This window comes from Styela clava, chromosome 2 (assembly GCF_964204865.1).
Source record: "Styela clava chromosome 2, kaStyClav1.hap1.2, whole genome shotgun sequence".
Classification (NCBI taxonomy): Eukaryota; Metazoa; Chordata; class Ascidiacea; order Stolidobranchia; family Styelidae; genus Styela; species Styela clava.
This window is the reverse complement of record NC_135251.1, coordinates 30,090,753-30,103,145: the sequence shown is the minus strand read 5'-3', so window position 1 is coordinate 30,103,145 and position 12,393 is coordinate 30,090,753. Positions and strand designations below refer to the sequence as shown.

General features: G+C 35.7%; 2 protein-coding genes across 2 annotated transcripts; one reads left to right on the top strand and one right to left on the bottom strand.

Annotated features, from left to right (window-relative positions):
* Positions 1-5,036: 5,036 nt before the first annotated feature.
* On the top strand, positions 5,037-9,396 carry LOC120336404 (trafficking protein particle complex subunit 13-like). Its single transcript, XM_039404072.2, has 10 exons — positions 5,037-5,233; positions 6,328-6,435; positions 6,646-6,761; positions 7,004-7,128; positions 7,328-7,442; positions 7,625-7,752; positions 7,999-8,188; positions 8,484-8,584; positions 8,926-9,073; positions 9,239-9,396. Exons 1-10 carry the CDS (start codon positions 5,203-5,205, stop codon positions 9,332-9,334), a joined length of 1,158 nt encoding a protein of 385 aa, XP_039260006.2. The 5' UTR covers positions 5,037-5,202; the 3' UTR covers positions 9,335-9,396.
* Positions 9,149-11,052, bottom strand: LOC120336405 (histone chaperone ASF1B-like). Its single transcript, XM_039404073.2, has 4 exons — positions 10,807-11,052; positions 10,187-10,302; positions 9,814-9,990; positions 9,149-9,688 (listed from the first exon to the last, which is right to left on the bottom strand). Exons 1-4 carry the CDS (start codon positions 10,913-10,915, stop codon positions 9,401-9,403), a joined length of 690 nt encoding a protein of 229 aa, XP_039260007.2. The 5' UTR covers positions 10,916-11,052; the 3' UTR covers positions 9,149-9,400.
* Between the last annotated feature and the right edge of the window lie 1,341 nt (positions 11,053-12,393).

Sequence of the window (12,393 nt, the reverse complement as noted above, 5' to 3'; positions counted from 1 at the left end):
GCGTGGTGAATGTGGTTTTTATTCGGCGACTAAGAAATTTCCTTGAGACACACATCCTACCACCAACATGCCTTGAAAAACCTTTGTCAAGCGTCCCACCTTTTCACCTTGTTGGGCACATTCGGACAAACCCTGGCGCACATTCTGTTCAATTCAACGAAGTATGCCCTTAAAAATAAGTAAATAATCGTCCGAAGAACAGGGGGACTTCAAATTTCGATATTTAATATTTTTGTAATCAATGTTCAACCAAAATATTTTTTTCAAAGAATTCCGTAAACATGTCCCAGTGAACCCCGGCTATTGTTCCCCATAGGAAACAAATATTTTCAGACTGTCCCACGGCGAGATTAGTAACGAACATTCACTCGTCAACGTTATGAATATTATTGTACAGTGGACTAAATCTGAAAAATATCAGACGGTGGTTTTTCATATTGAAAAGGCTATAGCAGAAAAGAGAAAAAACTGGAAAAGTGAAATTTTAGTTTCAAACTTTCAACCCGCTAAAACCAATTTCACTTCATAGCTTGCGTCGCTCTACAACAGTGGTTCCCAACCGGTGGGAAATTTCCCACTAGTGGGAAATTTGGAGGTTGCAGGTGGGAAATTTAATGCTCCTCTCAAAATGTACGCACAACAACACAATTATTAAATATTACACAATGAAAATCACAACATATGCCATGAAGCGGAAAAAGATTCCTATTCAATTAATCAAAACTTTAGTAAAATATCACGTTGTTGGACATGATATTCTGATCGTGCTACGCAACTCATTTTGATCTTTGGTCGGCCGATAACAACCTCGAAGGCATGCCTCAAACGAGCACCAATAGCTTTGAACATTACGCAAGAAGATTTTCGTCGCAGAGGCGCAAAAAAGAACAGTTTTTATTCAAATGTCTCAGAAGTATTGGGTAGGCGAACAAATATTTGACCCGTCCCCCCATTCTGCCAAATTGTTAATAAAAGGTAATGGCTTATCTAAATATAGATGTCCTCTGAATAGCAAGAACCAAAAATTCCATAACATCGGTGGGACATAAATAAAACTTTGTCTCGTGGAGTGTGATGGTATTCTGCCGAGTAAGTCTGCGCGCCAAAAATGAACGGATCTCCTTGTCCAATAGCAATGCGAATTTTCAAAGATAGACTTCCGGTCTACCATATAAAAAAAACAGCAGAATTGATATGAACGGTGTAATGTAATGTAAACTTTGATGCGTTTTTTGTAATTTTAAGCGTTGAATTTCTCTATTCGATAGATAACACTGATTTTCTTTAAACGGATCGTCACTGTCTTGGGATGCTAGACGGCGGAATAAATATTTTCACGAGATTTCAACCTCTACACCAATTGCAAGCCTTTATTATAGAAAGACATACCAATTATTATTGACAAGGAAATTAGTCTTTTTAAAACAAGTCCATATCTAATGGGAAATACCAACTCAGCCTAATTGGAAGTGGGAAATTGAGATAAAAAGGTTGGGAACCCCTGCACAAGGCCGTTGTCCATTTGCGGAGACGTTGTAACTAACAGAAGGGCGGATTCAAACATCCAACCGCAGACCGGATTCCGGATATAGTATGAGTGTGAGAGCTGATTTTCCACTGTGCCCCTGGGGCCTAGGCCAGGGGTGGGCAACCCATTTATTCGGCACGCGAGCGAAGCCTCAGAAACGAGATCATTCTCTTTCAGATAAAAAGTTTCGAGGCTCTGATTTATCTGATGAAACTCGGTGTTTGTTTATTCATTATCGTTTGTTAACAATCTGTTATTCATTTAAAATTTTAAACTCTTTTTGTCTTTTCATGACATATAGCTACAAAGAAATATATTATGACGTAACAAATGAGTTAGCTCTTGATGAATTGTGATGGGACACAGCATTCATTGGTGGTTCATTGTTACGTAATATATAGTTATATATATAGTCTGTGACACCATTTTTCTTCATTTCTGATTGATTTATGAAGTTGTACAGCTCATGTTGGTTAGAGTTATTTGCTAACTTACTGAAATAAATTTATTTCGAAAGAAATATAACCAGTAGTCTCTCGTATATTTCTTTGAAAGTTACAAAATATAATTCCAATGTAAATCTTTAGCAACGGTAATGCAGCAGCAGAAATCTCACTTATATAGAATAAGAAAAGTGATCAAATCTATTTGCCGGGCTGATATTTTCCCGAATAGTGAATCTGTCCGTAGCTTACATGTTTAGAAGGTTTATTATTGTGTATTTTTGTTTTAAAAGGTTGCCCACCCCTGGCCTAGGCCCACCTTCCTCTACGTTTTTCCCCTTATTGACGCTTCTCTTGTGCAATACGCTAACTCTGAAGTAATGACTTTATTTGTGGCCAACTAATCAGACGCTACCGTAAATCTGATGTAATGCGCTCGCGGTTTTTCGTTAAAAGAAGATAACTGCCATAGGCAAAAGTGGAAGAGGATTAGTGATGGGATTCAGAATTTTAAAACAAGTTATTTTTTGTGTCGATTAAAATTAAAATGATATACAATAAAATTTGTTCATGGTAGTTAAATTATTGCTGAAATCAAATGGGTCCCAACGTTTAGTTAAGCTTGAGTCAATTCCAGTGTCCGGTACAAGTCCACAATCTCCGAGTCGTGTTTCGCCACTCAAGGGCCATTGGAGTCTCGAGTGAGGTCAGAGTCCCAACAAGTTTTAAAAATTCAGTTTTACATCAAGTCTATTCACTAAATAGACTCCTGAGCCTCATACCGAATCGCTGCTCTTTCGAGTTAACAAATTATAGTGGCTTTCATAGGCAACCGTGAATGACTCACTGACTTGGGTCTCTTCAACACTGATCAGTTGACAGTTTAAAAGACAATTGGTATATAGAAAATACAATTCAAGTACGTTGAGCTTTTTGCTGTAAAAACCAAATACTTTATAAATTTTAATAACTGAAATTCGAGGCAAAGTTCCTTTTTTGGTGATAATAAAATTATTCATTTCAAATGATAAGAAAAACGCCGGATGTTTGTTTAATAGGTTCACTCGATAAGCCGTCCGTTTTTTGACAATATGTACGTCACAATCACGTAATAGAGCTTGTCAAAGTATAGCGACGATCGCGCTCACTGGCGTCTGCGACAATGAACTCACTAGCCAGCAAGATATCCTTCTCGTATTGACGTGGTTTTGAGGTCGCGGTGACATATTTCTTTGAATGACGTAGGCAAGGGGGGTAGGAAATGACAAATGCAAGTATCGCTTTTCTCATTTACGGGCCATGTGCTTTTGAAATTTTTGGTGGTTAAAGGTTGTATGTTTTTCTAGAAGGCTTTTACTTTTATTTAGTCCTAAATTCACTGTGCGCTCTATGGGATTTAAAATTGCCTCGTGACGGATCCGCTTTCTCTTTAGTGGTCAGGTACCGTAGTGGCGTAGTCTATTGTGGCAGATTGCATACCCGTATTACGTTTTTTGCTTTCGTGTCAATATATTTTAGTATCGATAGAATTATAACGCGTGGTGACAGTGAAAAAAGATTGTGAAAGTAGCCATGAGTGCAATTACAATATGTAATCTGTCTTAATTCCTAATAAATATATTTAATAATGAGAAAATATAACTTTGCCTAAAACAAGAATAATCGCGCGTGAAAATGGCTGCGGGTGCAAATATCCAAAGGTGAAAATGAGCACAGGTGCAACTATACATGGATACAATTACAAATGTCTATGCGTGGAAATGTCCATAAATGAAATTGTTCGAGGGTGCTAATGTTCGCTAGTGCAATTGTACGTGGGTGCAAATATTCATAGATGCAAATATATATAAATACAGGTGCGTCATGGGTGCAGTTTACGGGTGCAAATATGCTGTCATCAAACCAACATACAAACTTAAAAACATACAATAAACTGCTTCAAGTCTCGCGTCAATATTTAATTCCCTATTAGATAAATTGGACTCTTGTTCTAACAGGAATTTTAATAATGAAAATCACTTGCTCAGATTTTTAATCAAGCTACATTCTTGACTGTCATGTTCGTTACTTTTTTCGCACATGTGAATATGCTGTTAATTGCTTTCATCTGGATTCCACCCTAGTAGGATAGGATAGTATTTACATATTAAAGACGGCTGAATCATATGGCGAATCACTGCCTCTTGTCTGGTTACCAGTCTATGTCGAGTATGGAATTGGTTAGTCATATATTTGTTGCAAATGCATGAACTTGATGGCGGAGGGAGTTGTAGGAAGGTTACGTGAACTAGCAATCCTCTCGCACATAATTATCCTCCGCAGGATTCGTACCCACGCGGTGGCGAACATATCCCCAACGCCTAACTTATATAGATTACTCGTGAAAACAATATGATGTTCTACTGATTTTTATTTGTGCCTCACTACATTTCTATTATGATTTCAATCAACCCCGTTTTTGAAAGTGAAAGACTTCTGATAATAAGTATAGGTTTATTTCGACTCTATAATCAGCATAACAGACAACGACTAACATATGATAAAATAATTAATAAAAACTAATAAATAAAAATTGTTCATAGCTAGTGGCCATAGATGATTGTTGTCCAACTATCGATGTCGAAGGCCCAAGCAGTCCAACTTTCTGTTAAATTGAGTGTTTTATATAATAATAAAATAGAGTGAGTGTTAAATTGAGTGATTTTTGAAAATGTAATGCCAAGAGTGAATAATGTAGTCAATAATATAAGAAATTCAATAAAGTGTAGGAGAAATATAGAACGACTACAGGACTGAGAAATTTACCTAATTATTGTGAAGAACTTGATTTATTATGCAAATATATATAAATATGACTAGAAGTGTTTATCGTAATGAAGTGGAACTAATTCTTAAGATTTTCTTTTTCATGCATTAATTAAAATAATGGTAAATGGCATCATGGAACATATAATTGATGATGACAACAAATGGGATTTACAATGGATACCGGTATGCTACAATATGGATACAAGTGATCAATATTTGTTATGGAATTTATACTGTCTCATCTGTATGTTATGATTTATATTATTATTTTATCTATAAAAAAAAAAAAAAATTGAGTGTTTTATCAGCATATTGGCTGTGGTAAATTCCATCTCTGATTCATTCTAAGGTGTGCAGTTTGGTAGCAAACTTGGAATCAGATCGTTTAGCCGATGGGAGATAGCCTATCTCAGATAAGTTGCAATGGATAAAGAACACATTCTGGCACTGAGAGGTAATGTTGACTGAACTTTTCTGGTTTTATGAATCGGTAGTCAAAAATGTTTAGATACTGTTACACGTTACTTTCCACTGACAGAAGGGCATTGTTGCTGCCTCGGCAAGGAGGATAAGAAACACAGTACTGCAGTAGAACTTGTCTAGTCTACTTGCTGACTCGAACAGCGGTGTGGTGCACCGCAACACTTTTTGCCACTACACCTCAGATTATCATGCATGAGTTTACAGTTTCGAATCCCGTGCAGGGGATAATTTGGTACATAAGTCAACCAATACAGCAATATGTGATCTAATCATACTCGAGTTTACCTGTACAGCCATACATGACTAGCAGTCTCATAAACATCCAACAGCGAAAGTGTTACCCAATATACAGTTAGGGTTTACATATTTATCTCGGGGAAGAGGAACGCCGATAAGACGGCTTATCCATATGGCGAACCATGGCCTCTCGTCCGGTTACCATTCCAAGTCTGGTATGGGATTAGTTATATTGTTCGTTTTCGGAAGCATGGACTTGCTGGTGGAGGTAGCCGTAACCGACCAGCGGTTATGTGAACCACCCAACGACGGCGAGGAGTCCAGCAATCCTCTCGCACATAAACATCCCCGCATGGGATTCGAACCTGCGAACCCACGCAGAGTAATTCTGTAATTAGAGGTGCGGTGGCGAGTGATTCCTAGCGCTTAGCCCGTTGAGCCACACCGCCGCCAGTTGTACAGCTATATAAGCATTCTTTCTTTAATCCTTCAATCAATACAAAATTTTCAATGCTTCTCCAACTACAGAAATAAGCTGTGTAATCTCACAATCTCTTGAAATTTAACCAGCTAGAGGGTTTCTGATCTTTTTTTACTTGCCGTGTATAAACTTATAATATTCTGGTATTGTGTGCAAAATTTGTTTCTTTTGGACGAGGTATTCAGCTTCATTATCTCTAAGTAACTAATATGTGACATGTTTTGCGGCACTCATGGGTTGGCTTTACAGTTGAGAAAAAGTAGCCAATTCAGGTGGCTACATTTTATTATCTATTTTTCATTTATTGTTATGAAATTCATCATGTGTCAAATTTTGTTATGTTTCAGTTATGAGGTTGACAAAACCTTCAATGTTGATGCCTATCTCACTATCACATGTTGAAGATACAAATTCATCAAACAAGATTGGAGATTTGGGATCTGGATTATGCACAGGTAAGCATGCTTGATTTGATATTCTATGCAAATTTATTTCTTCCTCCCTGGAATATCTTTCTTGTTGCATAGTACATTGTTTAAAGGCCAGTCAACAATATTATTTACTCTTGGCAGTCAGTGGCTCATTGTGTAGATGTGCATTTGCTTCGTCCAGGCAAATTTATTTAATGTCAACTATTATTCACATCAAGTGCAATTTTGTTTCAGAACAACTGTTGTCACTTCCACAAAGCTTTGGAAATATTTTTCTGGGTGAAACATTCGTCAGTTACATCAGTGTACATAATGATAGTACACAGGAAGCAACAGATGTCGTTGTCAAGGTTTTTTATATATTATACATTTATAACCCTAAGGGCTTCATATATTAATAAAGGGAGTAACCATCTGCCTTGAGAATTGTATGCAGCAAAAAAATTCACCTGAATTATAATATTGCCTCAATTAAAGTACTCCCTTTACTACAAAAATTCAAGGCAATAGTTTTGAATTTTTCCGAAGATGTTCATTGTTCAGTAATATTTGAATTGTGATAATATTCAAATTGATCGTTGTTTTTTTATAGGCAGATCTGCAAACTGGCTCGCAGAGAATTAGCTTAACGCAGCCTGCCTCACGAGACGTTTTATCGCCTGAAAATTCCATTGATGATGTCATGAGACATGAAGTAAAGGAGCTTGGAACTCACATGTACTGGAATTTTGTGAATTTAATTCCCTATATTGAAATACCACACACACTTAGTTTATTTCACGGATTTGCTGAGATTCTGGTACTATAGTTGATTGTTTTTTTGTACAAAAAAGGAAATATATACAGAGATGGAAAAAGAATTTAAACGAAACACATCATTTGATGCTGATGAATTATGAAATCCTATTTATTTCAGATTGGTTTGCAGTGTTTCATATAAAAATGCAGGTGTGCAAAATTTTTTCCGAAAATTCTTCAAGTTTCAAGTATTGAAGCCATTGGATGTCAAAACAAAATTTTATAATACTGAGGTTTGAATATAATATTTTTATATTAGTTTCATAAAAATATAGCAGAAGTGATGTGTATATTGTTCAATTAAAAGTGATTAATTATGTCCAAAACTTCCATTGGTACTATAAAAAGAATTTGAGCTATTACAGAAAATTCACCAAGATTAAAACTGATATTGTTATTGAAATTTTATTGCTAGCCTCATGAAGTTTTCCTTGAAGCTCAAATCCAGAACATTACAAACAGTGCAATGTGTATTGAGAAAGTTAGTTTTGAACCATCATCTCTTTATACTACAATGCCTCTCAACACCATTGACGATCAAAGGTAAGATTTTTTTTTCTGTGCCAACAACTTTCTGGGCTTATTTGATGTGATATGTAAATTATGTATATCACAGTGCTTTTCAGCTGGGGAACATAAAACATGTCATGGTTCCCTGTGTTTTATAGGGTTCGGTAAAAGTTTTTTCCTCAATCCCAATATTTTCATTATTGAATACTTATGAAGAGTTGAATTAATCACCTCGCTTCTAAAAATCCCTTGCAACATGGCAATTATCATATATTTCAGCACCTATGAGAGTCAACCATACCTCAAGCCGAAGGACACAAGGCAATATTTATATCAACTCATTATGAAACCTGGTAGCATATCCAAAGCTTTTGACAAGGCACCATCAGCGATTGGCAAGCTTGACATTGTATGGAAGACTGCACTTGGCGAAAGAGGAAGACTTCAAACTAGTCAACTTCAAAGACCGGTGAGATTTGTTGAACATGTACAAAACAAATTTAGGAAGTTTTATGAATAATTAGAAAGTGAGAATGCTCAGTCGATAATACATGGTTAGGAGGACCAAGAGCAGTTTTCTTTAAGCTGTGCTGGTCGATGCACCATCTTTTACAACTCCTAGCTATTTCCTCAATTTTAAATATTAATAATAAAAAAGAGATATATTTAATCAAATCCACGGTACAACAAGTTCAGAAAAGGAGCCTCCTATTTTGGTGTAAAATAACATATGTCTCATTCTTCACATGCTGATTTCATTTCAGCCTATTAGCCACTCTGACATAAGGATAGATGTGAAGAGTGTGCCAAGTGAAGTTGTGGCAATGGATTCATTCAAAATGTCATGTCAAGTAACTAATTGCAGGTAAGTTGATGTTGTAATTGTTATTATAAAATTACACACGACTGGACATATTTACTGTATGTTATGTTAATTTTCAATATGATCATCACATATAGTCATAGATGAACCACCAAGAGGTATTACAGATCCTAAGTCAAAATTGCATTCTTTGGTTCTTTATATCCAAAACACCGTTGTTGTTCAGTGAAAATTGACTTCAATAACGAACTTTTCATCATTTGTCGCAATGATATAGTCAGTAATATCAAAATTTGTTATAACAACATAACAAATTTGTTACTACTGAGGATAATAGCCTCCTGAGCTAGTTTTTATATCTGATGTTTTACTTCTATTCCCAGTGAAAGACCAAAAAATTTATCAGTATCGTTTGAGAATCAAACAAATATTTTGTGGAAGGGAATATCTGGATTTAATTTGAAGAAATTGGAACCAAAGTGTTCGACCTCGGTCGATTTTGATCTACTTCCTATAACACCAGGATTACTGGTATGTGCAACAGTAAATAATAAACTTTGCAATTACTGCCAATACACAAGTCCTGTTACGAAATAGCAGAGCGACTAATGAATGGTAACTTTATTACAACAGTATCTTGTGCTTTCAAAAGAAAAATAGAAAATCGTTAATATATCAAAACTAATTATTATACAGGGTGTGTCGGGCTTGCGGATAACGGACATAGAAATTGACAGGACATACGAGTTTGACTACATTCATCACATTCTTGTCCATGCGGTCGCAAAATGATCCTCCATCTAGATTCTTCATGCAGCGACCTCCCGATTGAAAGGAATAATGTGCAATATACTTGATTCATTCTACAAACATCCGCATGTCCATGGAGTCCGTACTATTTTCATACGGGGGATTACAAAATTTGTCATTACTCGTAACTTCGCCAGCCACATTGCCTGATATCTGTCCGAATGGTGCTTTGGAATTGCAGCTCGATAATGCAGATGAATTATCGTGATTTAAACTGTTAGCAAAGTCTGTATCCGGAGGAATATTCTCATCAGCGACAAGTTCTTCATCATTATTGTCCCAGTTTATTTTAAATCTTGTTACTCTGGGCTTGCTGTCTAGTATATTCCTTGTGAGCTGGCGAAAGAAAAAATATATATTTATTACTATTGAAATATGGCATATTACTCATTAGCGTTGTTCGAATATACAGTGAGAAACAATGCTCAGAATGTCGTCAACGACCGTTGATGAAATCTTACCTTGCTAAAGTCTGGGCTCTCAGGGGGATTTTCTCGGAGCTCCAAGTCATCATATTCATTGTTTACGTAGTAACCAACTCGAATAAATTCCTTAGTGTGATAAGTACATGTTATTATTACAACCGTCACACCCACAGCATCCTGCACTGGTATCAATTCAGTTTTTGGAGGATCGGCCTGGTAAAAATTAGTTAATGTTAGCAAAAGGTAGCTCCCTAATTCAGTAACCATATAATAGTAGTAAGTAACATTTTAATAGTTCTATAAACTAGCTCAAATTGACATTTCTCTTCACATGTGGCAATGTTCTTTAGTGGATGGATGTTTTAATTTCACCTAGCGATCATATTAGTATATAACATATATAGCAAACCTGGAAAACAAACTTATGCCGTCCGCTAGGGACTGGACCAACTAGCACAGAATCCAACTCTTGGTCATGTTGTTCACTTTCAGCAGATCCCACATATATGATTTTCCACTCCAAATCTATGAATAGAAATATTAAGAAAATATATCAGGAAGCTTTCACTCCGAGCAGCCTGTTTAATAATTCCCGGCTACTTTTTTGTTGGAGCTTATCCTCTTATACCAGTCTGCCAGTACTGCAGTATATGTTCAGACGTAACAGGTAATTTCAAAACCATCAAACAGTGATAGAAAGCAGAAAATATTTGTATAGTACCGTAGTGCTAGTGACTTATTGCACTACAGCACTAGGAGTCTTTTAAAACTTATCCTACTACCCTGCAAAAGCCATGACAAAACGAGTTCAGCAATCCCTGGACTGCATGCACAAAATTTTGAGTTAAACATTGTCTGAGGGTTGCAAGGTGCGCTAACTTGCCAATCATCGACTGATACCATACAGCCATATGTTATTGACAATTTGGCAGTAGAGCGAGATCATACAGCCATTTGCAATAATAATATTGTTATCCATCTGTACATGGTACAGTAATATCAAACATTAGACCTACGTTTTATACTCACCATCAGAAAGATTTTCAATGCAATCGAAAGTTATTTGAAATTGGAAAGGATTGAAAAACAACGATGGATTATCTAATACCTCCACGTTCACAATTTGAACTTTAGCCATCGTTCAATTGCATGCGTCGTTTCAATATCAAGGCTTGTGAAATGAGAACAACAACTTTAAAATAAACTGGAAAGGAAAGCGGCGGAATAAGCACAGCTGACTGGACTGTCGCCAGAGCGGAATCTCTAAACGGGAAATCGTAACGCGGGAAAAACGAAAATAATATTGATACATAATGTTGCCAACTTCGAATACATATTATGATCAAAGAGATCAATGAAAATATATAATTTATCTATTTCCTCAGTTCTTTGAAATTCAATATTATTAATGTCACAATTCTAAATGTAACTTTAATATACACAATTCATACTTAACTAATATTTCTTATTTGGTTGATTTTAACAAAAGATAAAATATAATAAACTGGCAACAACGAGCGTCCTCAGATTCATTCATTGTCCCCAGATGTGCACCAGTGGCGCTAAAGTGAAATCCAACGCTTATACCAGTACATCTAAATAGTAGCGTAAATATATACTGAGGCAGCAATAAAATATATTAAAGTTAATAATGCAAGTCGTGATGTTAATTGGGCACGTGAAGTTTTGGAGTCTCGACAATTATCAAGAGCTTAGTTCAAATTTTACAAATATTTATAATAGGTTGTTAATTTAGTTTTTGGAATTAAATATTGTTGGACAAGTAGCTACCGACTCAAATATAAGAGAAAAATAACGAGGCAATCAGATTAACAATATTAAAAAGATAGGAGGTATTATTATCAATGGCTTTCGAATTAAACAATAATAATAAACATCGTTATGTGTCAAAAAAGACGAAAAAAAAACCATTCAATTATACTTATAACAAAAGTTGGAAGAGGATTAAGACGTTCAATATACAGTTTTAATATGCGAAGCAGTTGAATTTATAGTATTATAATACAAGGTTCGGCACATTTACTATAAAAGCATATTAATATAATTAAAGTATTAATTAAGTAGACAAATTTGGGTAAGCCTTTTTCAGTGGAAAAAAATTTCAGTTTCCTATTGAAAACATGCGGATAACTTTATTGGGTTTCAGATGGAACATTGCCCCAAGCCTATACACTCATATACTTCAAAGACGTTCTTTCACCTCAGTGGACACTTGCGGAGTAAAATAATCTTCGTTTATTTGAGACCTTGTACGGTGCTTTTTGTAATGGGGTGAAATAGTCCTTAAAGACTAAGCACTATATCCGACAGCTGTAGGATTTCATACTGATAGTTAAGCTGCAAATTAGTTACACGACTTTTCTCTGCGAATGCCATTCATCCTAAAACTTGCGCAGAATTTGTATTGACTGTAAGGAAGACCTTGATGCTGAACCCCAACTAAGTAAGCCATATTGTAAACGAGAGTAAAATAAACTGAAATATATATACTAATTAAGTGTTTTGGAGTGCCTTAATCTGTAAAATATTCCAAGAGTTTGCGATAATTTCTTGAATAACTGGGCTGTATGTGGTTTCCAACTCATTTCCCAATTA

Bases quoted from the DNA above. Each gene is read 5' to 3' on its own strand.
- LOC120336405 (XM_039404073.2), bottom strand. From the start codon at position 10,915: ATGGCTAAAGTTCAAATTGTGAACGTGGAGGTATTAGATAATCCATCG. The intron at 9,991-10,186 runs GTTTGCTATATA...AATTTTTACCAG, and splicing joins GGCATAAGTTTGTTTTCCAG to GCCGATCCTCCAAAAACTGA. The intron at 9,689-9,813 runs GTAAGATTTCAT...TTCTTTCGCCAG, and splicing joins AGAGCCCAGACTTTAGCAAG to CTCACAAGGAATATACTAGA.
- LOC120336404 (XM_039404072.2), top strand. From the start codon at position 5,203: ATGGATAAAGAACACATTCTGGCACTGAGAG. The intron at 7,443-7,624 runs GTTTGAATATAA...TTTTATTGCTAG, and splicing joins CAAAATTTTATAATACTGAG to CCTCATGAAGTTTTCCTTGA. The intron at 8,585-8,925 runs GTAAGTTGATGT...TTCTATTCCCAG, and splicing joins TGTCAAGTAACTAATTGCAG to TGAAAGACCAAAAAATTTAT.